General features: G+C 55.7%; 8 protein-coding genes across 8 annotated transcripts; 3 read left to right on the top strand and 5 right to left on the bottom strand.

The window, feature by feature from the left end:
• Positions 1–587: 587 nt before the first annotated feature.
• Positions 588–2,861, top strand: ssr4 (SWI/SNF and RSC complexes subunit ssr4; the record flags this gene model as incomplete). Its single annotated transcript, XM_037316005.1, has 3 exons — positions 588–626; positions 685–948; positions 999–2,861. 3 exons carry the CDS (start codon positions 588–590, stop codon positions 2,859–2,861), a joined length of 2,166 nt encoding a protein of 721 aa, XP_037185528.1.
• Positions 2,862–4,916: 2,055 nt separating this feature from the next.
• On the top strand, positions 4,917–6,813 carry CGCA056_v000743 (uncharacterized protein; the record flags this gene model as incomplete). The annotated part of the gene is made up of 2 exons (XM_037316004.1): positions 4,917–5,121; positions 5,177–6,813. The coding sequence occupies 2 exons, from the start codon at positions 4,917–4,919 to the stop codon at positions 6,811–6,813; spliced, it is 1,842 nt and encodes a 613-aa protein (XP_037185527.1).
• A 474-nt stretch (positions 6,814–7,287) lies between these two features.
• CGCA056_v000742 (uncharacterized protein) lies at positions 7,288–8,157 on the bottom strand (the record flags this gene model as incomplete). Its single annotated transcript, XM_037316003.1, has 2 exons — positions 7,288–7,615; positions 7,727–8,157. The coding sequence occupies 2 exons, from the start codon at positions 8,155–8,157 to the stop codon at positions 7,288–7,290; spliced, it is 759 nt and encodes a 252-aa protein (XP_037185526.1).
• A 1,280-nt stretch (positions 8,158–9,437) lies between these two features.
• grx4 (Monothiol glutaredoxin-4) lies at positions 9,438–10,273 on the bottom strand (the record flags this gene model as incomplete). The annotated part of the gene is made up of 2 exons (XM_037316002.1): positions 9,438–9,518; positions 9,572–10,273. The coding sequence occupies 2 exons, from the start codon at positions 10,271–10,273 to the stop codon at positions 9,438–9,440; spliced, it is 783 nt and encodes a 260-aa protein (XP_037185488.1).
• A 1,001-nt stretch (positions 10,274–11,274) lies between these two features.
• Positions 11,275–13,745, top strand: DBNL (Drebrin-like protein; the record flags this gene model as incomplete). The annotated part of the gene is made up of 3 exons (XM_037316001.1): positions 11,275–11,470; positions 11,551–13,566; positions 13,621–13,745. 3 exons carry the CDS (start codon positions 11,275–11,277, stop codon positions 13,743–13,745), a joined length of 2,337 nt encoding a protein of 778 aa, XP_037185525.1.
• A 4,648-nt stretch (positions 13,746–18,393) lies between these two features.
• On the bottom strand, positions 18,394–20,762 carry RIM8 (pH-response regulator protein palF/RIM8; the record flags this gene model as incomplete). The annotated part of the gene is made up of 2 exons (XM_037316000.1): positions 18,394–20,250; positions 20,310–20,762. The coding sequence occupies 2 exons, from the start codon at positions 20,760–20,762 to the stop codon at positions 18,394–18,396; spliced, it is 2,310 nt and encodes a 769-aa protein (XP_037184449.1).
• Positions 20,763–23,822: 3,060 nt separating this feature from the next.
• On the bottom strand, positions 23,823–24,410 carry CGCA056_v000738 (Cell division control protein 18; the record flags this gene model as incomplete). Its single annotated transcript, XM_037315999.1, has 1 exon — positions 23,823–24,410. The coding sequence occupies one exon, from the start codon at positions 24,408–24,410 to the stop codon at positions 23,823–23,825; it is 588 nt and encodes a 195-aa protein (XP_037184450.1).
• A 175-nt stretch (positions 24,411–24,585) lies between these two features.
• On the bottom strand, positions 24,586–25,698 carry CGCA056_v000737 (Cell division control protein 18; the record flags this gene model as incomplete). The annotated part of the gene is made up of 2 exons (XM_037315998.1): positions 24,586–25,589; positions 25,647–25,698. 2 exons carry the CDS (start codon positions 25,696–25,698, stop codon positions 24,586–24,588), a joined length of 1,056 nt encoding a protein of 351 aa, XP_037184457.1.
• Between the last annotated feature and the right edge of the window lie 715 nt (positions 25,699–26,413).

Genomic DNA, 26,413 nt, shown 5'->3' with positions numbered 1-26,413 from the left:
TGACGAAGTGAAACTCGAAACTGCTGGGCTGGACAACCGAATGCTGTTAACACGGGCTTTTTCGTAGCTAACTTGAAGTTGAATACATGTCAACTTCAAGCAAGTTAAGTTACATTGAACCGGACATGGATCTGATTGAGGCCTGTAATGGTATTGTATTGACGGCTGATCAATGTTCGTAGAGGGCAAAGCTCAGAAATTACTTCCGACAGTTCCTAGGTATTGAACGTTAAGAGAAGCAGGCATGAGAACCTCCACTGAGGCATAAGCACCTTAGGTCTAGCCGCGCACGGACCCCAGACGGAGACCTTTCTGGTTGGCTTTGGCGCAACAGGGGTCACCTCAGGCACCTCAGCCTCGTCGCGAGAAATTTGGGGACGCGAACCGACCTTCAAGCCAGTTCAAGCATCAACCCCAGCCTTCCCACATCTCGCGCGCATCCATCCATCAACGTCACTTTGCGCACTTCTCTTCACACGAACGAGATCGCAAGTTGATGGAAATATTGATTGCTTTGCGCTAATAAGAATCGCGCATTGAGGACCGCCAATCACGACTATATCTAAAATCCGCGACGGCGACCCATCATGGCTCAGGATCCGAGTGACGGAATTGATCAGGAGCTTGTACGCAGTGCCACCCCGACGTGCATCTGATGTAGACTCATCGCTAACGTCTCAACAGCTGAGCCATGCTCACCTGATTTCCGCGAACCATTATGCCGACCAGGCACGTGTCGATTTGAACCAAGTTACGAAATGGCTGATGGCCGCCCCTCAAGTCGCCAAAGACAAGGCACCGTTCTTCTGGACCTACCTCGATAGACCCCGCGACGGCCAGATTTATCTGACATGGCAGCCACTCAAGAGGCTTGGAACCAACTTCGCCAGCGATGGCATGATCTGGGGCCCTGAGCAATACCACAGACAAGACGTTGGCAATGGATTGGTATGCTGCCTGTTTGTCACGTCGTTCCTCATTACTGACAATGGACATAGTCTCTCGAGATCCACTACATCAAGTCGGGTTTCATCCCCGGCGAGTCGGTCGCCATGCATGCGCGCCGCAGATTCCGTCTTGTGCCTTCGCAGACAGGTGTGATGAACGCGCCGCAGCCCGATATCAGCCTCTGGATCGTCCACTATGGGCCGTCGGACCCTCCTGACCGCGTGCCGGTCAACCTTATTCCCGTCTCCCAAGATACTCAGCACATCATGGCCACCCGCAACCACCTGCAGAAGTGCGGCCAGATTGCTCGCAAGGACTTCATGTTATCCGACCGTGCTAGCTGGCCAAGTATCCAGTTCCCCCGCAATGGAGGACGACCTCAGATGTACAACCCTCCAGCCCCGTCACGGAGGGTTCCTCAGCAGATGGCCTACCCTCCCTCTGGCCCCTCGGGTCGCCGTGGCCGCCAAACCCAGGCTCAAGCCCAGGCCCAGGCTCAGGCGCAAGCCCAGCAACAAGCCTTGGCGCACGCCGAAGCCCTGCACGACGATGAGGAATTGGAGAAGGACCTCTTTGACCATCTTACTCCCAGAGACGTTTCCTTTGCGCGGTACCAGCAGAACCACGAGTGGATGGAAGAGATCGTTTCTTCCCCTTACGGTCTCGCCCAAATCGCACCGCCTGATCTCGGACTTGGCCTTAAGGGCGAGCTCGCATCTTTGACCGATGGTATTTTCACGGCACAAAGCGCGAATGCACTTACTGAGGTTCCTCAGAAGCCGTACATTGGTCGGTTGGAGCCTGGTCTCGCAGACGAGTTCAGAAAGAGAGTCCAGGAACATCTCGAGACGACAAAAGCGGAAATGGAGAAGATGAAGGCAGAGCATGCAAAGAACCTGGCTAGCCTAAAGGCCAGCTCCGTGTTTGTGGATGCAGAGAAGGAGGTCAAGAACTCGATTCAGGAGCGGGGCCCGGAGATTTGGCGTCTGGAGGGCCATTCCACAGATGCGGACGACAACTCTGGCACATGGTGTCAAAAGCACAACAAGAAGGTGGATGACATCGTGGCGCAAGTTGAAGCCAACCTCGGCCGCCATATTGAGGTCCTTCACAACGTTCATCGTATCCAGGATGGCGGCTTCCAGGAGCCGGCCCCTGAGCCCGTGAAAGAGCCAACACCAGCTCCGCCGCCTGCGGCTTCTCCGCAAGCTCCGGCGGCAGGCGCTGAGCCAAGTGGTACCGCCTCCCGACGACCCTCTCAGGCCGGCTCTCAACATAGTGGTGTTATGGTCGGCGACTCGGACATTGACATGGGCGGCACTGCCGCAGGTCTACTTGATCAAATGCACACTGGCTTCTCTGCCACATCTACTCCTGTCAACAACTTCCCCACACCACAGGCTCACCTTTCAGCGCTCAACTCGAACGCCGGCACTCCGGCCAACGCAAACGCGCCGTCACCGGCGCCTGTGCCCCCGACGATTCCTGAAGAGTCGGAGGCTCAATCTGCGCCATCTGGCGGGGAGGACATCACAATGGGCAACACAGAACCTCCAAAGGATGCACCCACCGCGCCCGATCAAGGGACTGGCAGCGGGGACTGGGTGATGGTACCTAAGGGGGGTGCATCGCCGGACCCTGCCGCCGCGGCCAACGCCAATGCGACTGAGAGTGATGCCCCGAAGCCGACTCCCAAAGCTCCTTCTGCCGCCGGTACCCCTGCCGGAGAGACCCCTGGTGGCTTCAGCTCCCTCGGCGATCTCGATTCTGCCGGCGATGCAATGGCGAGTTATGGAGCATCGCTGGGTGATGGCTTGGACATGAACGCGGAAATAGATGACTCTGCTTTCGGTGATGCTTTCCACGGCATCTCCAACACGAATACGCCTGGAAACCAATCTGAAGGCGCTTAGGGGACGGTCTGCCTTCAGTGATGCTTTCCTAGGCTTGTCTAGCCCAATACGATATTGAGGGAAATCAGAGAATGCTTCGGAACTGCTTTTGCAGAAAAGTATCTGTGGTAGATTATGATGTAAATTTAAGACAATGTTTTGCTTGGGCAGAGAGAGGATTCCACAACATGCTGGCCTCTGCTGGGTTCGCGGTGATGGTTTTGGGTCTTTATGGTATCAATCAAGTAGGCGACTGGAGAATGTCACGGATGCGTCCGTTTTCAGGCCGCTGTTTTCTGTATGCGATAGGCCATCTAATGGACTCGTGAGGCGCAATTGCTTTATGTTGAATACTATCTGCCGAATACTTCCCAAACAACAACAATGGCCATGAAGGATATCGACAAGGACAGCGTCAATAGCGACAGTGATAAACAGTGGTAGTCACAATGGATCAGGGGTGCGAGCTCCCAGGATGCTGCTTTACGACTGTCGATCCACCGCCACACACATCTTTCCGTCTGAACAACAGCGGCATAAGGTATGGCCAACCCATGATGGATCAAGCATATTTCTTTACCTAAACTTTATCGAGCTGGAAGCCCTAGGTATATGAAGTTCCACTCCCCTCCTGGACTTTTGATCTATCGTCTGGCTTTAGCACGGGTGTCAAAATGCTTATTCTCTTTTCAATCACACGAGCGTCTTTTACGTAAGACCGAGTCTAGACTGTCATTTGCGCCAAGGGCGACTATGGCTGGAGACCAACAGCGCCATCGAGGTGACCATCGAGAACAAGATCAAACACGGAGAAAATGGTGATACAGGGCGGTTCATCCCCAGAGCGACTTGCTCGCGTTGACAGGGGCTTGGTCAGTGCGCGCTGTTAGTGAGATCGCCTGGGCTCTGTGGATTTCACTAACGTGGATCCACTCTACGGCTTGGTTCCGGGCGGGAGGTTTGAGTTTGATCAGCTCAAGGACGTCGTCTCAGCCGCCGCTTTGCACTGGCCCCTGTCATCCCGACTTTCATTCAACCTCCTCAACGCACCAAGGCGTTCATCCATCCCGCCGGGCCATCAAACGAGGATTGGACGAAACTGCGCTGCTTATACATTTACATGCCTAACGACACAAATCAACTCAAGCTTAATTGCAAGTTTAAGACGAGAGCTTGAGAGCTATGGGCAACCAAGTATTTGCCTGTCTCGGGCTTCACTGTACGGTCTAAGAGACCTCAACCATGAAGCCGCGCAATGCGGCTCACACACTACCAAGCGGCTAGTGACGACGCGCCGAGCTTGAATACAGCCAAGCGATGCAAGAGGCCGGGATCGCGAAACCAGGCTTCGCCTCTTGCGAGATCACCCTCCCGCACCAGTGCCCACCCCATTGCGATGGATGGTTGTTTCGCAATCCTCCGTCACCGCGTTGGGTGCCCCCGAGTGGCTGGGCCTACCCTTCGGGAAGAAATGTTTCTCAATGCCACCCATTGCGTCCAGGCCCCGGCCCCGTCAGCCAATCTATCGTGCGACCTCATACGCCGCTCCGAAGGGCTCGGTAGCGTGTGTCGGCCGATGAGACGCCCCCAGCACCCCTGCCGAGCCTTTTCTCTCCTAAGCTTGAAGCCTTGAGATGACGTCCAGGGGTGGTTCGCACTGGGTCCTGCCACAGGTCTCCCCTGTCTGGGGTGGTAACGTTGACTTACACGCGAGGAGATCCATATCAAAGCCACCAGCCCGAGTTTTGCGGCTCTTGGGACGGCTCTTTTGCCTCCCTTTCTTCTGGTTTCTCCATTCTTGTTCGCTTCTCACTCATTACTTGTGTGCGCCTTTCTTTCTAACTGACGATCCTTTTTTTGGTGGTCGTTGGTTAATGTTTTCGATTCTCTAGTCAACCCGTCTGCAGGCCAGCTTTTCTTAAGCAATCCCTTCGTTACGTTCGTTTTCGATTCGACCTCGATACCCGTGCCCTAGTTGGCCGTTTTTTTCTACTCCCGTAATTCTTCTTCTCGAAGACCTTTTGACGATTTGCCGACCCCAGCACGACTCTTCTATCAACGAAAGATTTGGACGAAATGCGTTTCACAAAGTCTCTGGCTCTGCTCGCGAGCATTGCCTTCGCCGACGCCCAGTTCACGAAGCCCCTGGCAGGAGATTATTTCAACATTGGCGAGAAATTTGCGATTGAGTGGGACACGGCAGGCTTGCAGGGACCTATCAACATCGACCTGGTACCCAGCGGAGTGACGGATGGTTCAGTTGTTGCGGAGAGGATCGGCGGTAAGGTCATCGTGAAGGATGGCTTGGGGGTGTGGTATACTAACAAGAGTGACAGAGCAAATCCAGAATGTTGGTCGGTTGTACTGGGCACCCGATGCCTCCATCGCGGCCTTTGACAGCTTCATGATGGTCATCACCGATTCTGCCAAGACTACCGTCATGTCCCAGTCGTTCAAGATCAACCAACTTACGGATCAGCCCATCGTCCAGACCTACGTCGGAGCCGAGGTTCAGGTTCTTACCAAGCCGCCCAACGCCCCGAAGACGATTTACTCTGGTGACTTGCCACCCGAGGCCACCCCTGCTGGACTCGTTGTCGAAGCCGCACCTACGAAGGCTGCTCCTGCCAACGGTACGATTCCTGCCGCTCCCGCCAAATCTAATGCTGCTGGCGACGCTACTGCGCCGGCAGAGACCACTCCCGCGGCAACAACTCCTGCGACTGGCGGTCGCCGCAAAGGCAAGGGAAAGGGCAGAGGAAGCAACAGAAACGGAGATGGCGCCGAAGCAACTGCGGTCCCGACGACTTCTGCCGCGGCAGGACAACCTGCGGCTGGCGGCAACGGCACCGACGCAGCGCCTTCCCCCATCTTCTCGACGATCGATCCCGCTGGAGGCGGCGCTGCTGCTCCTTCGCCTGCTCCCATCAAAAACAACCAGACAGCACCTGCAACAACACCTGCCGCGACTGAACAGAGCCGTGTCTCCATCAAGCCATCTGCGACACCCACCGCCTCCCTTCCCCAGGTTCTAATTCCGCCAAAGAACTCCAGCACTCCCGCCGAGGCATCTGCCACCCAGCCGGCCGTTCTCGTCCCTGGAAACACGACTGTCCCTGCCGTTTCTACTCCCGCCGAATCCAAGGTTGCTGTTCCGGCTAACACGACTGTGCCCGCTGCCACCTTGCCTGCGGTGCTTGTTCCTCCGGCTAACGTCAGCACTCCCGCCGAGACGGCTGCGGCTTCCGCCTCCCTGCCCCCGGTTCTCATCCCGTCGAACACTAGCGCTACCGGGCTTCCAGCCATTCCCGCCACCGAGCCTGCTGCCGTCGCCCCGGTCCCTATCCCTTCTGCTCCCCCGGCCGATACGAGCGCTCCGGCACCTCCTGCTGCCGCTCCTCCCGCTACCACTCCCTCGGAACTCCCCGCCGCTACTGCCGTCAAGCCGCCTCTCAACCCAGTTCAATCTTCTCCCCCGGTGCCCTCTGCCGTGACTACCCCCAGCTCCAGTGTCGCACCCGCAACGCCAACCCCTAGCACTGGCAGCGGCGACAAGGAGAAGGGCAACAAGAACGGCAGCGAGAAGGGCTCCGACGCGGGAGGCAGCGCGGAAAGCAGACCCCCTGTGGCAACCGCGCCGTCATCCACCGTTGCGTCCACACCTGCTAGCTCTCAGTCTGCCGGCACGGGCTCGAGGCCGACAGCAGTGCCGCAACTGGACACCCCCGCCGACCCTACCACCATCCCCCGCCTCGGCGCGATCATCTCGCTGCCGTCTTCCCTGATGACTTCCATGGTGCTCGCGAGCAATATCCAGGCCCAGGGAGTCGCGGCACCTACGACCGGTCTCGTCTTTGCCACGTCCCCTCCCTCGGTCCTCACTACATCTGGCGGAAGCAGGCAGGCGCAGAAGAGCTATCTTGCTGCGATCGTTGGCGGTGCTGCAGCTCTTGCGGTCACGTACGTGCTGTAGACGGTGGACAGAGAAGAATGATGACATGATAATGGTTAAGAGGGGCGAGAGCGAAAAGGCAGCGTAAGGGTTTTCCTTGTCCATAATTGTAAGATGCTGGCGCCAAGTGGTTGTTGAATATCACAAACTACAACATATCAAAAAAGGAAATAAATCAGATGGCCAGATTCGCATACTGGTATTTGTTTTGAGAAACTCTGTTGGACAGGCTTGGGGTTCGGCAATAACCCTAAAGTCTCGTATCTTTTGCCTTCTAGCCAGTACACCTCAATCAATTCTTCTCTATGTCAATATTTGTCTTACTGGGTTGATCCCCTTTCCATGCGTCTATCTCCTCGGGTCGGTCGTTCAGACCGGAGCCTCCCATAGTACCAGAAAGAAATACGTCCGCTGGAAGAACAATCGCTGTGGATAAGCTATGAAGGTACACTCGTATAGGTTGCAAAGTTTCCGTCCACCATGGCTGTTTCCCGCCTAGCTCTCGGTACTCGGGTCTCCTGGGCTGTTCGTACCATAATATGCATCAATGTCGAAGAACTCGGAAAAGAGATCCGCCTCCTCTTTTGCTTTTTCGTCCTCATCCCCGGGAGGCTGCGGACCATCAGAGTCGAGAGGAGCGGTGATGGAGCACGACGGGCTCGAATTACTCGATGATGATGAGCCCGAACTGGAAAGGTCGGGAGTCCGCGTCAGATCTTTTCTGGGCTCCTGCGGGGGCAAAATTCCCAACGGGTTGAGCAACCGACGAGGGTCGACAGCGTATTCCACGTAACATCCGATTTTAGGCCTGCCGACCTCGGGACTTAAAGAAAAGGGGGCCAGAGTCAGATGCTTCTTGAGCAATTATGGAAGAGGCTGGGATGAAATCCACCCAGATGGAGAAAGCAGCAAAAGACGAGATTCCAGTACTGACCTCGAGAGAAGCCTTAGGATCTCGGGGTACACCTGGCTGCGAAGTTGTGAATGGTTCGGGCGGGCTTCCTCAGTCGCAACTTGCGCAACGATTACGATATCGCTTTGGGGATGCTCTATCGTACGTCTGGATATCGAATAAAGTGAGAGATGGAGGAGCCGCCCGGGATGTACAAGATTCCTCAAGTCGTCTTCGATGGTATTCTTCAGCGTCTTTCCCCATCTCGTAATGGGCAGAAACCACTGGACCAAAAAAGGACGTCCGTTTAATTGGGCTACTTTCTTGCGGTCGAGCTTGAACCTCATGCGTTGAACCGGATTGAGAAACGCCATTCGTCCGTCTGGTCTGTCGCTGATGGGGAAGCTGGGATCATGGGCGGCGCTGAAGCCTGCACCGTAAATGGTGTACCTGAATGGGAAGACTGGGGCCATGATACGTTACTTTCAATATCCAATATCCAGAAAGAGAAAAAGAGTTACAGGGATTGCTGACTTGTTGTGATATTATGAACCAGAAGTGATGAGGATGGTGATATTAAACACCGGTGTTGGATGGATTCCAGGGAGACATGATGTATATTCTCGTCCCTTCAGGAGGCGTGAGCAGTTTCCCACCGAAAGGAGGCTGTCCCAACATGGTAGGCACTGGGCCCATTAGTAGACCAACAGTGAGACAAGTTGGCAAGATCTCAATCGCCGAGGACATCTCTTTCTTTGCCGCTTCAGAAACAACCTTGACAGGCTCAGGAAGTTGAAGAAAGAGCTCTCAGGGGTTGCTCAACATCTGCCGGCTGAACAAGAGATCCTGCTGTTCAGTCACAAGACAGCGGCGGCATGCGCTAATGATGTCTCTTGATAAGCAGAAACAACTACCATGGCCCCGTTCCTCTGACCAAATACGTATTACAAAGGAGGGAAGGGGCATTAGATATGCTTGTCAGACCAGATTGGCGTATTCCTGCTGGTGTTCGCCCAACTCGATGACTTGAGCTCGCACGGAAAGAACATTAAGGGGTTCAACTGTTGACTTACTGATAATACCTGCGGTTTTTTGGGACGAATGTCCATTTGATTGCTACTGCCTATCCGACCTTGGACTTTCGGTCCCTCGTACCTGCTATTGCTAGGTAACAGGCCCTGCTTCCTTGACTGCACGACTGACCATATATAACAACCAAGGTACTGCATGCGCGGCGAGCTTGGAGATGAACGTCTGTCTGCCTTTCTACGATGGAAGTCATAGGGCACACTGCCCGGAAAGCTAACTGACAATGCCCAGCTAGAAAAGCCCATGGTGAGTCCTGCCGCGTTTATAAATTACAATATCACATCAGCTACTACAGAGGCCTACCAATATGGCTTCTAGAATGTTTCATCAAATTCATGAGTAAGTCATGCCTACATAACGACAGATGCGTCATCATGAATATCGCCCACTCGACTGCGTTGTTCTTCTGGGCCCCATTGTCACTGCTCGCCTTTCCACCTTGCCCACTCTTCCCACCGATGCCACCGTGAACGCGCACTGCGGACTTGGAGATTGCGATCTGAATTGTAATTGATTGGCGAATTGCATGGAGGACATCGGCGGTGGGTGGTGAGTGACCTCCAACATGCTCACGAGGGGGGATATCTGTAACTAGAAATCGCAGATAAAGCCGCTAGTACGTGGGGTACACCGTTTTTCAATAGTCTGCTCATCAACATTCTGTCTATGAAGTAGCGGCAGTCTCATTGCCCTTGATACTGTAAGGACCCAAGAAGTCATCGCTGTTTGCGATTTCTTCCTTAACCTGTGGCAGGGCGTCAGTTCGTGTAGAAACGGATGGTCTTGATTTACACTTACAATATCCAGACCACCAACCAACTCTCCGTCGATCCAGAGCTGAGGGTAGGTTGGCCAGTCCGCATACTCCTTCAGCCCCTGCCGCACCTCGTCGTCTGCCAGGATGTTGAAGAAACCGTACTTGACGGATTGCTCTCTCAAGATGGCCACAAGCTGTCTGGAGAAGCCGCACTGGGGCGAGCTAGGTGTGCCCTTCATGAAGAGCATGACTGGCGCGGCCTTGACGAGGTCCGCCAGCCTCTTGAACAGTTCCTCCTTGGCCTTGGCCGGGTCCACGGGCTCGTCGACCTGCATCGCGCTGGGCCCGTTCTCGACGCCCTGGTTTCCGTTCACCGTGACCGCGCCGGCGCCGGCGGACTTCTTGGCGTGTGTCTCGATCGCATTGCGCACCTTGACGGCGCTGCTGCCGCTGACGGTCTCGAGGACCTGGCCGTTGCGCAGGAGGACGAGGAAGGGCACTGCAGTGACATTGTAGGTCTCGCTAATCTCGCTGAGCTCCTCGGCGTTTATGGAGACCCAGGAGGTCTCTGGGGGGCTGGTGACGGGGTATTCTGAGGCGAGGGTCGAGAGGACGGTGGCCATCTGCGCGCAGGGGGCGGCCCACGGGGCGTGGAAGGAGATGATGTGGAGGGTGGACGGCGGTGTGGAGGCGATGTGCTTCTCCCAGTCGGCGAGACTGGTGATCTCCGTGATCGTCGACATTGTGCGTCTTCGTGGATCGCGAACTCTTTTTTTCGGTAGTAGGTGTGAGGACTCTGAGAGGATGCGCGGGGGTATCGGGGGAGGCGCAATCGGAAGAGGGAGTCGCGGGATGGGTCGCGTGAGGTTGTACAAGTAAGGAAGAGATTCCGGAATGCGGACAGGTTCGGTCGGGTGCCGGATCACGAAATGACGAGCCAACGGCTGATAAACCCAGGGTCTCCGATACGGTGGAGGGGTATTTGGAGGGGCAATTCGTGATCGATGGCGACAGAAAAGAGCTTATGCGAGCGCAAAATTGCTTGTATCAGGAAAACGAGTCTATGGCGTGTGCTTGTGGTGCTTAGTTGCATAAATGGAAGGTCTGACTCAGCGAAACCACTCCCGGGTTCGCCCCGCCGAAGGGGAATGGGAGGCTCGAGGGGGAGAGCGAGAACGGCAGACAGCTCATTGGGCGCTGAGGTAAGTGGGACACAGTGATCTCACTGTAAGGCATCCGGCCCCCTTCTGCGTGTGTTTGGGCGCATCCATTCTCTGATGAGTCGAAATGCGCTGTTCTCTGTGCCCCTCCCGCTTGCTGTGTTCGTACCTGAGCCCACTGTACCCCTCTATCTGTATTCGTACCTAAGCTGCCCTACCAGCTACCTAACCGCTCTTAGGTATGTTCCTGCCCCGCTCCGACACCTGGCAAGCCAAACGACTGCGTAACTCCCTGCCCGCGTATTGGAAGTCGGTGGGACCGTGCTTCACCTCCAAGTTCTAGTTCCACCCGTGCTGCGCCTCTCCAACTCTCGGCTGCCCACGACTCTGCAATACAGGCGGTTGGTTTGCTACGTCAGCTTTCTTGCCCGTAAGACATAGGCGACTCTCCGACGGAGATCTTTGCAACCTGCCATCTTCCGCCTTTTCCTTTCTTTGCCCTCTTTTCCCCCCAATCTCACCAAGGAATCGACGCCTCATCAACCCGCGCCCACTGCTGGTCAAGCTCCAAGCAAACACTCGCAATGGCGTCACTCAACCTGTCCATAAACGGACCCTCGATCAAGAGCAGCTACCAGGGTGTCATCAACGGCCCGCCTCCGAGCTCGAGCTCGCCGACATACGCTCAATGGGCTTTGTTCTCGGTTCAAGCTCCTCTGGCTAATGCCTTCCAAGATACTGGTGCCAAGGAGAGCGTGCTCAAGGTCCAAGGCACTGGAGGTAGGTTCCTGGCCCCCATCCCGAGCTGCCGACGTCACATGGCAGGACACACGCTGACACGTCGTTTTCCCCCGCGACAGATGGCGAGCTCTCAGAACTCATCGAAGACTTCAACGAGGGTCGCATCCAATTCGCTTTCGTAAAGGTCAAGGACCCTAATTCTGGGCTTCCCAAGAATGCCCTGATTGCTTGGTGTGGAGGCGGTGTCCCCGAGCGGACCAAGGGCTACTTCACCACCCACACAGCAGCCGTTTCCAAGATCCTCCACGGCTATCACGTCCAGATCACCGCTCGTTCAGACAGCGACCTCGAGCCGGAGAGCGTTATGCGCAAGATTGCCGATGCCTCCGGCGCCAAGTACTCAGCCGGCGGCTCCACGGCTTCCCCAGCCCCACCGCCAGTTGCTTCTAAGCCCGTATTCACTCCCACCACATCATCGGTTGGATCTGTCAACCCGATCGTGGCCGCACGAAACCGCAAGCCCGCGAACGTCGATGAAGACGGCTGGGGCGCCGACGCTCCCCCTGTCACCCGGTCGCAGCTCGAGAAGGTCGCGCCGGCATACAAACCCACCAAGGTGAACATGGCAGAGCTCACGAAGCAGCGCCAAGAACCCTCCGGCTTCAATGGGAACAACTCTCAAGAAGACCGAGGCGACGTTGTAAGAGGGGGTTACCAGCCAATCGGAAAGGTGGACATCGCTGCCATTCGTGCTGCCGCCAAGGAAAAGAACGACGACAGGCCGACTCCTGTGAAGGGTGCCTACGAGCCGGTTGGCAAGGTTGATATTGCGGCTATCCGTGCTAAGGCGCAGAAGCCCTCCGAGCCGGAGCCCGCCGCCGATGAAGAGCGTCCGAGGTCCCTGGCCGAACGCAGTGCTGCTTTCAGCCAGTCCGCGCAGTCGGAGCGCCTCACGTCTCTCCCCAAGCCAAAGGTAGCCAACAAGTTTGGTGGATCTACCTTCACTGGCACGAAGGCTCCCACGCCCGGAGGCATGGGCTTCGGCGCACCTGCCGTCCCGGCTGCTGCGCCCGTTGGAGCTGCCAGCCGAACCTTTGCTGACCAAGGCGGCAAGACGCCTGCCCAGCTGTGGGCTGAGAAGAAGGGCAAGACGGGCTCCATCTCGAACCCTGTGTCGCCTCCTATCACATCCCCCATCGGAGTGCAGAAGAGCGGAGAGTGGAAGAGTGGCTACTCCGGAAAGTCCTGGGCTCCTGTTCAGACCGCCGAATACAGCCGTGGTAAGATTAGCCAAGAGAACACTGGCGAGCAGGAGCGTGAGGCACCTGCCTCCCCCAGCGGTGGTGTTGGTGCCCTTCGCGATCGTTTCAAGGGTACTGCTCCTATTGCTGTGGGAGCTGCGGCCGTTGCCGGTGCAGCTGGAGGCGCCGCAGCTTATGCTGCTCACAATGATGCCGAGGAAGAAGAGGAGGAGGCACCCCCTCCTCCTCCTGCAGGCAGCCGACCGCCCGCTGGTGGATTCGCGCTCCCTGGCATGCCTCCCCGTCCCGCTCCCGAGGAGGAAGAGGAGGAGGAGGCCGAGCCGGACTCGCCCATTCGCGTTGCCCAACCAGTCGCTCGCGGAAACGAGGTCGAGTTCGAGCCCCTTGTCGAGCGAGAGCCTCCCAGGCCCATACCTACGCAGGAGATTGAGGAGGAGCTGCCAAGAGAGGAGGAGCTCCACGAGGACAACAACGCTGGCCGCGGTGCGGCGGCAGCAGTTGCCGAGCAGCAGTTTGGCCAGGAGCAGGTTGCTGCCGGTCAAGCACAAGGCGGCGGTCACCGTGCGCTGATTCAGTACGATTACGAGAAGGCCGAGGACAACGAGCTTGAGCTTGTCGAGGGCGAGTACGTCACCAACATTGAGATGGTTGACGAGGACTGGTGGATGGGCACCAACTCTCGCGGCGAGAGCGGTCTGTTCCCTAGCAACTACGTGGAGCTCGTGGAGGACGAGGCCGAACCGGCACCAGCAGCGCGTGCGGCGCCTCCCCCCGCCCCGGCTCAAGCGGAGCCCGAACCGGAACCGGCGCCGGCGGCCGGCGGCGGTCGGACTGCCACGGCTCAGTTCGATTACGAGGCTGCGGAAGACAATGGTAGGATCCCACGCCCACTGCTACCGAGTGAGGTCATGCTAACTGTGCTTTCAGAACTTTCATTCCCCGAGAACGCTACGATCACGGATCTCGAGTTCCCCGATGAGGATTGGTGGTTCGGTTCCTACGGCGGCAAGCAGGGCTTGTTCCCTGCCAACTACGTCCAGCTTGATAACTAAGTATGGGTTGATGAGAACAGATAGAAAAGTCTTTATGACGGCCAGCGAATAGTCTTGCTTTGAGCCCCTATAGCTATTTGCATTCTTAGGTTGCAGAGGGTTCAGGGTACCGGTGGAAAATAAAATTACACGTGGCAACAAGATGATATTTACTGTTGAAGTGTGTTTCGTGAAACCAAGGAAGACGGATCGTCGCTAACGAAGTCTTGGTGTTGAACCGCCAAGCCGAGAACGGACTAATGACGCAAAGGTGCATTGCAGCCAAGCCAGCGCATTTGTTGATTTCTCAAGTCATGATGACCTCAATATCACCAGGCACTGTTTTTGTTCGAAACGAGAACGGATCGTTTGGTAAAGTGTATATGAAATTCATTATTGCGCAGAAATGCGCCCCAGCAAAACCTCATCCAAACGAGCGATAGAACGCGCCGCCAAAAACGCCTAAGGGGGGGAATAAGAATGAACAAGCGTCAAGGCCGCTTTGAATCCATCATGAAAACCAAAAGTCCCGTTCCTTTCCGCCCCACCGCCCACCATCATTCGTCCTTACATCCCATCTCTTTAACAGGTCGTCCGCCTCTCCAGGGGTCTTTGCGCCGTGATAGCCGTGGGGAAATCGTCGGTTCGTTCCATTTTCGTTCGTGTCCCAGAAAAATCCTTCCGCCGGCCTCTTTGACTCTCTCTCCCTCTGTCTCTCCCACTGCCGCCCTCAACCGAAGAAAAGCGTCGAGCATTACAGTTTTTGGTGTGTTGCGTTTCTCGGTGTCGTTCGCGGACCCCACTTTCCCAACACCATAGACCGTGGTCTTGACACACGACGAACGTCAGATAAGTTGCCGTTTTTTCCAGAGGCCGTGAACGTTTAGCAGATTTCGAAGCAGCATTCGCAACTTGGCAGAAGTGTTAGCGTGGCGTTCTCGATGGACATTGTGCATTGAAAGAATGTCCTTACCATTCCGCGCAGCATTCGCACGTCTCGTCGATGACGCAGCAACAGCACAGCGCCGCGAGACAGGCCGTCAAGCAGTTGCCGCCGCCCTGCTTCCTGGGCGCCTGCTGGGGAGGCTGCTGCTGGTACTGCATGGGAGGCTGGCCGCCCTGGGGGTAGTAGCCGCCCTGCTGAGGGTAGCCTCCTCCTTGGGGAGGGCCATAAGACTATCAAGTTGTTAGTCGGACAAGTCTTCAGAATGGATGCGCGCGCATGTTGAGCCAAGCATGGCGGTGCGATTGCTCCCGAGCTCGCGAATTGAGAGGAGAGAAGAGAAGAAGCTTACAGGTTGGGGTTGCTGGGGGTATCCGCCGCCAGGACCGTAGTTCTGCTGGTAACCGCCGCCGCCGCCGTGCTGGTTGTAGTAGTCGTTGCTGGCCATGTTTGTCTAAGTTGTTTGCTCTTGCAAGAAGAAAAAGAGAACGATGTCGCTAAGAAATACTGGAATGCGATTGATTCGAAAGCTGTTTTGTTGCGAGTGAGAAAAAGGATGGGTGTGTGAGATTAAGAGAAGAATTTTGAGACCGTTAGAGAGCCAGGGAAAAGAGTGGGCGAACGACTGTCGATAAAAAGGCCCCCAAGTGGTCCAGTGACAGGTCTTGGGCTGCAGGCGTGCTAAGGCTTGCAGGCTAGATACCTACCCAAGAAGGCAGTGGAAAGCTGTGCACACCCCCTGCAAGACTCCAGAGCACCTCGCGCAGCCCGCTGTACCCTTACCCACGCCCAGCACAGCACGCAGCTTCTTCGCGGTGGCAGTGTGAGACTGGGAGTCGACCCCCCGGTGCGGTTGCTGTAGGTGGCTTTTCTTCGGGGAGAGCGAAGGGCGCTGCGGGGCCGGAGCTAAGAAGCTTTTTTCCTACCAGATTCCCACTGGGCACCAAAGATGATTCGGCGCTGGGCCAATTGCAATGCTAAATCGGGCTGCTGGCGTAATTGAACGGGCCCTGAGGGAGGAGCCCGATGACGGGGCGGGGATACATCGGCATGGGACTCCCGATTTACGTGTAATGAGGCGACAGATTGCACCCGCGCTGGTACTGCACGCACCTCGAAATGTTGAGGTGAACACACTAGCCAGCTGACGGGATGGCCGTACCTACGTAAGGTAGGAGGGCACTGGAGACGGCGCAGCCACACTGGATAGTCTGCCACTCTGCAGAATGGGTGGGTGTTAGTGGCGGTGGTGATGCGTCCACCTTCTCGACCTGTCGAGACGACCCGTCCCATGATTCGATCACCTTCGGTTTTGCTGCGCACCGCAGTCTTGCCGCCGCGAAGCGAGGAAAACAACTGTCAACGGTGGCCCGTCCTCTTTCTCCTTTGGTCCCATCAAACGGCCACTCGGAATGCTTCAATCTGGGGAAAGCATTGGCATATGCCCGAGCAACACAGTTGTTCTCCCCCCGGATTCCATGCCATGCACTCCTCGGCGGGCCCTGCGCAAGTGTGTAGATTTTGTCGGGATATGCCGTGCTGCGCGCCGCGGAACCTGCGCATGAGTTCGGAACCATCAAATGTCCTTTCCGCCAGCCAGATGGGCGAGCCACTTGCCGCAGGTAAGTTTTGGCTAGGACGCCAGTCATCCTGCTTCGTCTCTGTTGGTCGCGACGGTCGTCATCGTTGATGGGGAGAGAGACTTTGCCGGTTCAAGTCAAACAGTCACACGCCCGCTTGCTTCTCGCGCCATCAGGGCCAGAAAGCCCCCTTTTTGCGAGACGTTTGCGTAGTTGGACGTTGTATGGTACCGCCTGATACCACTTTGACGTCTCAACGGGCTGTTTTTATCGTCCGGTAGACATACTCCGCTAGGGGGGACGACTGTTGATGGCTGACGCCAGCGAAACCAAAACATCGACGAGTGTCACTGTTTGACAAAAGGTCCAGGGGAGGCGTGGAGACGAACCACTCTTCCCGCAACAACACCGTTCGAAATCTCTTGGTTCCATCGAAAGGACCCAAGTGAAAGGGACGCGCTGCCCGCGTTGGATCCACCAAAAACCCGGCGATTGCAAGGCCACCACACTGAAGTCCGCTGACTTGATGCTTGGTTGAACCCGATCTCATGCACCGAGGTCCCCACTGAGGTGGACTTCCATCACTGCTCTCGCCCACCGGCGCAGCAACACACCAACCAACCGTGACTAACGACACCAGCAGACCTGTGCTGTGCCTCCAACAAGCCGTCCAATCCAATCCCCTCCCTCCTTCCCTCCCAGCCACAGACATTGCCGCATCTTCCGCGGGCCAATTGAACTGTATCGCGTTTTCTCGGGTACGATCTGACAGAATCACCTGCCTCGAACTCTCTACCTATCCCTCACATAAGGGTCCATCCTCTGGAACAAACAATGCGCTACGCACACAGGGCTGGCGAGGTGGGACTGGGGCCCGGCTTGGCTGTGGTCTACAGGCGAAGCTGGGAGAGGGAAACGGGGGGCCAAGGCGCCGCCAAGCTTTGCGGCGACGGCTGTCTCGACGTTGGGCCCAAACTCTCTTCTCCTCGATCCTGCCCCCTCTCCCCCAGACATTGTTGTTTCCATCTGGTCGTCGTCCTGTGAGCAAGGGGGAGAAGGGGGTGGATGAAGGATGCTGAAGCAAGGCAAGGCAAGGCAAGCCAAGGCAAGCCAAGCCAAGGCAAGCCAAGCCAACACCAACACCAACACCAACACCAACACCAACACCAACACCAACACCAACACCAACACCAACTAGACGACAGCGCCACATGAGACGCAATTCGTGCGTATTCGTAGACCGCTCCTTCTACTGATGCCGCTGCACGAGTAATCCAAATCAACTGGTCATGTAGCTAAGGGTAGCTTAGTGTTGGCCCTGCTGCTGCGCAGTGGCTTAGTTTTACAGACGTGGTCTATGGCATCCTCCTCGGAGCCGAATTATTGATACAAGCTGTGTTAGATTCAATCGGCAGTCAGCGGGCTTTTTAGGTACCCTTAAGAGGCCCGGAGGTACATTTCGTGACCTTACAAAAAAAAAAAATGAGATACAAGTCGCGCGGGACTGTCGGCATCCGATAACAAACAGGGCTCCAACACAAAACGATGTCTAGGGTAACTACAAGTCCACCGCGTCGATGAGGAAGACAACGTTTGATCGTCTCGTCAAGCCTTTTGACAAGCATTTCCGAGGAGGAGTGGATCCCGTTCCCGGCGAAGCCAGTGTGTCCTCCCGCCCTTCCCTTTCTCTTCTCACTCTCTAGGTAGTCGATCAAGCCCGTCCAACGGGCTGGCCCAAACAATCGGGTCGATGCCAAGAAGGATGGCTGCCGGGCGGAAGGGCGGGTACTACGGGAGAAAAAAATTGGCATCACGGGGGCGCGACGCCGGCAATCTCGTCGTATCCCGCGGGCGAACGCCTGGCTTGGCCTTGGCTGACCTCTCGCGTGTCACAAGCTACGTACCCTATATTGAAATGATATCACAAAAAGCCAAAGTTGTCCAGCTTTTGATTAGGAAAAAAGGTCATATTGCTTGCTGTATTTTCGCTCTCAAATCGTATCACACGTTCATGTCTCTATAGTACTTTGTAGATGGCGCACAATGCTCAACACACTCACACACGCACGCACACATATTATACACTATTCAACCAGTTGTTTTCATGCCATCGTTCTTACTCTTACCCCCACCCACGGAAAGTTCATCATCGCTCGTACCTCGGCAAAGGTTCCGAGCCTGCTGCGTGGCTGGACTGTCCAGCAGCTGCTTCTGTCCTGTAGCTATACTGCTCGCCGTAATCTTCTTCCTCGTCGTTGAGTGCGGGCGCCGAAGGCTCAGCTACGTCCCCAGGTGGTGCTGATGCGCTGGGCCCGGCGTCGTAATCGTCTGGGAATTCCGGCGGCGCGCTGGCTTCGTTCAGTAGCCGTTGTCGTTCGAGTTCCTGCTTGTCCTCTGTGCGAGCTTCACGAGCCGTAGACAGGTCGTCCAATGTTGGCGCTGACGGCTGTTCTTCTGCATGGTGCCCCTCGTGAGGTGCCGACGGACCTGGCTGTGCCTCGTCTTCGGCGTCGTAAATATTCGGTTCTGGTGCAGATGCTCCGGACGGCCCTGCTTCCAAAGTCTGAGGCGGTTGACTGGGCAACAGTCTCTCTTCTTGACGTCTTGCACGTTCCTTGTCTGTCAAGCGCGCTTCGTCTGGTACCTGCGGTGGGGGGATATAGGCGGGCGCTTGCATCTCCTCAGGCGGACTCGTAGGCTGGATCGTGATGGTGGGTTGCCTGCTTAGGGTACCGGGATTCTGAGGTGTGGCCAGTGGCCAATAACTCTCGCCGTCGTCGGCATGGATATCGTCAACCGGCCAAGGGCTCGAGACGTCCTCTCCGCTGGCCGCCCCATCATGCATCTGGTACGTCCGCACCGTATTACTCCGGCCTCGCAACCTCGAGCTGTCCGTTGTTCCCAGAATGACCTCAAAAACGACGGATATCACGCCCTTTTCGCGCCGTAACCGATCCGTGTCTATGACGTTTCCACCCCAAGAATTGACAACTGCATTGTTGCCTTCTGCAGCAGCGGATGCGGGAGCAAACTGTCCCACTCTCGGTTGACCGCCGCCCTGAAGCTGACTCGCCAGCCTGCCACCCAGATCGACCAGAACCTCGACTTGGTACTTGAAGCTGACCATCTCCCCCGGTACACCTTTGATCGTCGGAAAAACGTCTTCAGGCACCTTGACGGATGCTGTTACTGTTGTCTCCAGTGTTACCGGATCAATAATCAAAGGAGCAACCGATTGGGAGAGATCCTTCCTAAAAACGCTCAGTGACGACGTAGAGCTCAGAGACAGACCGCCGAGACCAGTGCGTGACCGTGGGTAGTAGTCTTCCTTCGCAAGTTTTTTGGTCTCTTCTTTTGTCATGATGTCCGCGAACATTGATGCCGGCGGCGCTGTATCGATCCTGCCTTGGCGGTACATGGTGACAATAACACCGTGCATACTCTTTATCCGCTTGATGTGCTGGACAGAAACCTTGACGGAAACGGTGTCTCCAGGTAATGCGCCGCCCTTGAGCATCTCAATTGTAGCCGTTATTGTTTTTTCGTCAACGGCTTGCATCTTGGAGTTTGTCAGAGAGCCGCCTAAGCGGGGTTCGGCTCGCGTTAAGCTGATGCCTGTACTGGAACTTATGGTGCTGTCCCCGCTGACTTCGCTCTGGATATCTGTGTGAGTTGGACTGCGCGGTTGCTCGAGTGGATCGTGTGTAGATTCGTCGTTTGACGCTGCGGGATCAGGTGTCACTGCTTCGCGCTGTTCCATGTCCGATCCATGATCAACGCTCTCTACAGCGAGCGAAGCTTTCTCTCCACCGCCTGTCCTTTTTCTTTTTGACTTTTTGGAAATCGGTTCGAGGTAAATCGTCCGGGGACGCGGAGGCGCGAGAGGCCCAATATCCACCTTCTCCACCAATTGAATCTTTCGGTCGCATGATGTCGTCGGTGATATTGAAGTCGGACGCGTCAAAGTCGCTGTAATCATGTAGGAAATCGTGCCTCGTTCAAACTGTAGCCAGGCGCGTCAGCACTGCGATTCAAGAAATCAAGCCAGAGCGGAGTCCATACATCAATGCTGCTAGGCAAACCCTTTTCGGGGAACACTAAATCAAAATTGAACTCGTATTTCGAAGCCTCCAACCTCCCCTCGCCGCTGAGCACCTGCTCGTCCTGGAAGAGCGAAGCGTGACCATTTCCGTGGTATTGTGCCGACGACCGACCGGACAGGGCGGGATTCGCGACAGGAGGCTCGCTGACGGCAGGCCCCTTGTGGACGCGGACGTAGCCATGTAGGGTGACGGTGAGATGTGTGATGCGCACCGGCTTGACTACGGTCAAGACTACGGCGCCGCGAACATGTTCGCCAGCCGAGTACTGGCGGTGGGGGTCGTCGGGGCGGACGTGGAAGTCGGCGAGGTTACGCGTACGCGAGCGGATCGGCAGGGCGAAGCGAGAAAAAAACGAGCGTGTGGACGAGGTTGTTTCTTCGACGGAGCCGTTGGAATGCGAGTATGCGCCCATGTATGCAGCGACTTGCGGGCCGGGCCTTTGGCGGTGTCGTGGATCGGTCGGGGTCGGAGGTGGTGATGGGGATTGCGGTGGTTGTGGTGATGTCGGCAGCGGTGGTTGTGGAGGAGGACGGCAAGGACGTGGAGGAGAAGGCGGAGTCGGGAGGCGGGCGAAGGACGGAGATGGAGATGGAGACGGGGGAGGGGGCGCAGCAGAGGCGACGACGGTTGCACCCTCGACGTCGACATGCAACGAGGGGATTCGCAGAGCAGCGCCTTCGTGGCTCGCAGCAGTAGGATTGCGTAGCCGTGTAGGCTGTGGCCGTGGGCGCGGGGAGGCGAAAGGGGAGGAGCGCGGCGAGACGAGCGAGCAGTGATGAGTGAGCGCGAGCCAGGCTTACGGAGGAGCTCAGCAGTGGTCTTGGGGCGCACAACAGCAGCAAGCAGCAGCAGCAGCAGCAGCAGCAGCAGCTGGTCTGGTGCGGTGCGGTGCGTTGCGGTGCTCGACAGCGAACAAGCGGCTCGACCGGGTCCACGAGGTCTCGGTATGTCGGGACGAATCGTCAGGGACCTGTGCTCGCTCGTTTGCGCGATGGGACTGTCCGCGTGCTGTCCGACTGGTGGGCGACTGCTAGAGCTTGGGAGGGGAATTGATTTGATGATGGAATGCCAGGCTGGGATCTTTGAGAGATGCTGGCAGCGGATTTCTTGGTTGCATATGCCAAGAACGAAGAGGGAGCCTTGCCAAGAAAGCTTCGCTTTTTCTGGAAATCTCGAGGGTTCACAGTCTCAGATTGCCCGTGGGTGCCGGGGATCAGGAGAAGAACAAGCCTGAGGCACGGGAACGGGGGGCGGATGGACAATGGGCAATTTAGGACGAAGAGGGGGGTGTCAGGGCCAGGGCCAGGGCCACGTAGTGTGTTGTACGTATTGCTCTACGGATGGTGCGCCGGATGTATATTGCTCGACGTTTGGTTGTTGCGCGGACCTCTTTGTTAGCACCTCGCAGTCTCATACCCAATGTACGCGCCTGAAAACTACTTGTATGGTAAGGTACGGATGGGTAAGGTAGGTATTGGAATGAGAAAGGGCCGTCAGGCAGGTATCAGTTGTATCAGTCCATCCACCCAGCCAACCAACCAATACCCAAGGGGTTGCTGCTGCTACCGTGGATGAGGAGGGGGCGGGGAGCATATCCGTACAGACGCTAGGTAGGCAAGTGGATGGCTGCTACGGGTGACGAGACGAGGTGACGAGGCCGAGGAACCGCGCAAAAAGTGTGAGGCGCCTGTGTCAGCGACAATGTGCAATGTGAAAGTGGAGGCCCGGCTGGTATCGACCAACAACTTCGCAGTCGGTTGCACTAACACCGAAAGAGCCCCATTTTTGATGCGGAAGGACGGCACCAGGAGGGCGGGGGCCAGCCGACTGGCGATGTGTGTCTGAATGAAGCGTTGGTGTGTGTGGTTTGTGAAAGAACGGAAGAAAGCAGAAACACCACGACCGGCGCACCGTGGGAATACGTACCCCCGGATGGTTCAGCTCAGCCCCAATTGTAGGGACCAGTCCTTGTCTTCAGGTTGTCTTGCTCGCCTCGTCATTGGGGCTGCTAACGCCTGACTAAGGCACCTCACGGCCTCAGGGCGACGGGACGGCACTGGATTCGGGTCGTCGTCGGGTACCTCGACATACCCTCCCGGAACAAGGGAAACACTTCCATTTGAACCCAAGACATGCCACTCCCGCTGTTGGGGCCTGTCCGGAGCCTTGCCGTCTGAGCTGCCCCTGTGCAAAGTGCCCAGTGCCCGTCCTGTTGCATCCAATCCGATCCAGTCCAGTCCAGCTTGCCAGCGCCGTGTGCTTACAAAACATGTGCTTCTGGAGCCTGCCCGGCGTTGCATTCCATGCCGACGTCCGTCTATCCAACGGGATAACCACACAATCGAGACAACGATTAACCAATCAACCATTCAATAGTACGATCAACTTGGGCAGAGTGCGTTGCTAGTTGCTTCCTCTTTGAGGCAACTCTGAGCATGAAGCAGGCATTTCGGACTCAATTCTGGCCACTAACATCGAGACTTAAAAATAGGAGTGGGTACCTCGCTCGATGCTCTGTCCAGTGTGCAGTACCTTTTTTGCCTGGCAAGGTTACACAGTCCATCGGCCGCTTCAGACAGAAGTAAAATACCTCTCCATCCGCGTTGTCATACTGGACCGTGTGCGTCTCTTCTTCAACGGGAAACGCAAGTTGGGAAAATGTACTCAGTATGCAACAGTCAGAATATGGAGGCAAGGGAAAGGACAAGATGGTTTGAGCAACGCCCTGCGTGGGTACCCCCGTTGACCTTAACGGCGGTAAGGTGTGCCAAGCCAAGACCGCAGGCAAGATAAGGTAGTGATGAGGGAAGGGAGATGCACATTGTGAAAGTCTTGTCTTGTTACACTGTTGTGGCGGCAGCGGATCGCACCCGATCTGGTTGCAACTGTGAACCTGGAGCCTGTCTCCAACTTGACTTTGTGTGCCTGCCGCAGGCCTGCGGGAGAAACACCAGACAGTTCAATTCTCCGGCCCAAGAACATCAGGCATTCTATTCCACATGGGCTCATGGGCTGACCAAATCCCGAGCTGACGCCGGTGCGTCCGCCCGCAGCTCCTCCGTTTCGCCTCATCGTCTCACTGCACTTCACATCTGAGCGTCTGCTGCATCTTTTGCGACTCGGGCACCATTTGTCTGCTCTGCTCTCCACAAGCCTTGTTTCGTTTTAACCGTCTGGTATCATGCTATTAATGTCTCGTTCTAATGCCTTTCTCATACCATCTGCGTGCTGACACGCGAGCATCTACCATACTGATGTCCGTCCTCCACACTTCTCTTCATCTTACATCACGCCCTCCAACCATCTATCCCGTTGATATTCAGACAATTGCTGACGTCCAATGCTACGCTGATCATGTCTATCGATCTGCGTTATATCCCTTAAACGCCACGTGCCATGCTTTTCCAGACCCTATTGCCATGCAGAAAAAAATCTCCCAAAGAACTCCATGTGGTATGCCCTAATACAAGAATTAATACAACGCCTCGCCACTGAGAATTCGGGTCAAGATGGCTGCACCAACGCCCTCGGCGATGCTCTCCATCTCCTTCTCTCCAACGCAGCTAGCCACCCGCTTGTCTTCGCCGGTTGGCATCGCCGCTTTACGCCCTCTTTTGCTTGGCGTCTGGATTGCTACAAGGCCCCCTGTCTTTCCATCAACCTGGTTGATCAGGCCCAACGTCTCCAAACTTCCGATGACTTCGCGAAACTCTGAGCTTGACAGCGGGTGAAGGACAGAGTCTCGGGTGCAAAGAATTGTGTAAGTCTCACACAAGCTTTTGACTGTGGGGGCGAGTGACTGCGACTTAGTCGGAGTTGCCAAGCCGTTTGCCATCTTCGCCGATCGGTTACGCTTCTCCAGGGCGACCAATGAGCACAGCGCGGCCTTCTGCTGAAGGTTGAGCGCCTTCAGTCTCTGGTTGGTGCCGTTGCTGAAAGCTGCTGCCGTCACCTTGTTCAGATGTCCAATAGCAGCTCGAGGTGCCGTCTCTGCTGTCAGGGCCTTCAGAGACGCCGCAGCAACGTGAGATACGCTTCTGGAGCCGCCAGTTGCAGCCATGTTGGCGTTTTCGCCAAGAGGCTTCCGAGAAGGTGTCATCTGCAAAACCTTCTCTCTTGCTTCGTTTTCGTGTTGTTGTTTTGTCTCTGACTCGATCAAGTCAAGTGCGCGCCTGCAAATCTCGAAGGCTTTCCGCAGATCTCCCGTCTGAGCTGACACCTTTCTTGAGCAAAGCTCAATAGCTGCAGGGTGAATGAAAGGAGTCGTTGTTTGCTTGCTGTCTTTTGGGAGCAGCGACATTAAGCGCGTGGTGATAATGCTCTTGATCTGTCTGGGCCGCTGAGTAGGGGTGAAAAGGGAGCAGAGACGGCTTGAGGTTCTTCGACTTGAGGCGTGGCAGAAATCGGTCCGTGAGGTCGAGGGCGTTTGCGATGCCGATGAGAACGAGTCGAGATGGCTGCTGCAAGGACCACTCGAACAAGCGGTACAGGCTCTCCAGACCCATGGTCAAGATGTGGTCAATCTCGTCCAAGACAACGAGGTAGACTGGCGAATCCTTCTTCTTCGTCACAAAGATCTTTTGCAACGCCTCCATTGCCGATGCTTCTGAGAGGTCGCTGTCATGCCCCAAGAGGTCAAGCAGGGTGTTGTAGAGATCCTTGGATGACCGGATGCTCATGCAGTTGATCGTTGCTTGACGCACAGCTGTTGACTCGGTCAAGTGCTCTGTGACTTCCTTCACCATTGCACTCTTTCCGGTTCCAGGGGGTCCGCTGACGTAGAGGCATCCGCTGGGGTTCGTAGATGAGCATTGTTGAATAAACTGAGAGAGCTGCTCGCGCTCTTGCTCTCGTCCCACAAGCTGACCGGGATCAGCACCGCGGGCGAAGAGTTGTCGTGCAGAGTGGTAGACGGTTTGAAGAGAGCCGGGGGTGAGAGGAGATTGCGGCGTCATTCTCTGGAATAGCTTGCCGGCGGACTTGACAGCCATTCGCGGGGTTGAAGGGGAATTGGCGAAGACATCTCGGTGCCGGGGAGTCTGAGGCGTGACAGGGATCGCCTTAGCCAGAGTTTGGGAGCGGGAACGCTTGAGCTTCTTCGGAGAGGGTTCAGCATAAACATCGTCGACCTGGGAATCGCTTTCGGACGTGGCATTCGCATCGGGGTCTGCGTTCTCGTCATTCTCTTGTGCGGCTCGAGTCTGTCTTCTGGTTCGCTTCGCAGGAAGCTGGACTTCATCTGGCAAGGCAGTCAGCAACAAAGTTTGGACCGTTGACAAGTTTCGGTCGAGCTTACCTTGGTCCTGGACGGTCCTAGTCCGCTTGCCGAGGAGTGAGGCGCGAGACATTGCGGTAATGTATTAAAGTAAAGTAAAGAGGCAATCGCAACTGACAATTCGCAAATCAAAGACAATTGGGGAAAGTTCAGTCGAAGCTTTGGCGAGCATAAGGAAGGAGAAGTTGAGAGATTGGAAGGAGTGGATTTGCGGTTGCGAGTGGAACTGAAGAAATAGGGTGGTAGGCGCGGGCCACGACGATGACCGGGAAACGCGCCAGCTCCTGGAGTCGCGTAAATTGATTTCGCGAGAAAACGCGCTCCTGAGCAGGTACGGATGGGTTGCTGTGGCTGGTGCGGCTGACCGCGCAACATGGACCGTGCGTACGCGGGTGACGGGACTTGGACCCTCTTTCCACTGGCGGGTCTGTGCTCGGGTTCATCCGCTTACCTACCTACCCAGGAGGGGGGGGGGGGGGGTGGCACATAATACACACCTTATAGTCCCTGCGCACACAGTAAACGCTCTTAATTAAATGTTAATATAACGCCTCTTAAATATAGAACCTAATTATATATTTCTATATAATATATATTTACCTATATTATAATACTATATACTACTATTTTATTTTTATAAAGTTATACTAATTAAATAAGTAGTATAATAAGATACATTAATATTTAAAATAAATATATTATATAGATACATTATAGTAAAGATATTAATTTATAATATATTATTTTTAGTTTATTATATTAATAACAATAAATATTATTGATTAAAT

The sequence above is a fragment of the Colletotrichum aenigma genome (genome assembly GCF_013390185.1).
Source record: "Colletotrichum aenigma strain Cg56 chromosome Unknown KSG_Cg56_contig01, whole genome shotgun sequence".
NCBI lineage: Eukaryota > Fungi > Ascomycota > Sordariomycetes > Glomerellales > Glomerellaceae > Colletotrichum > Colletotrichum aenigma.
The sequence above is the reverse complement of the archived record's forward strand: the minus strand, read 5'-3'. Positions and strand labels throughout refer to the sequence as shown.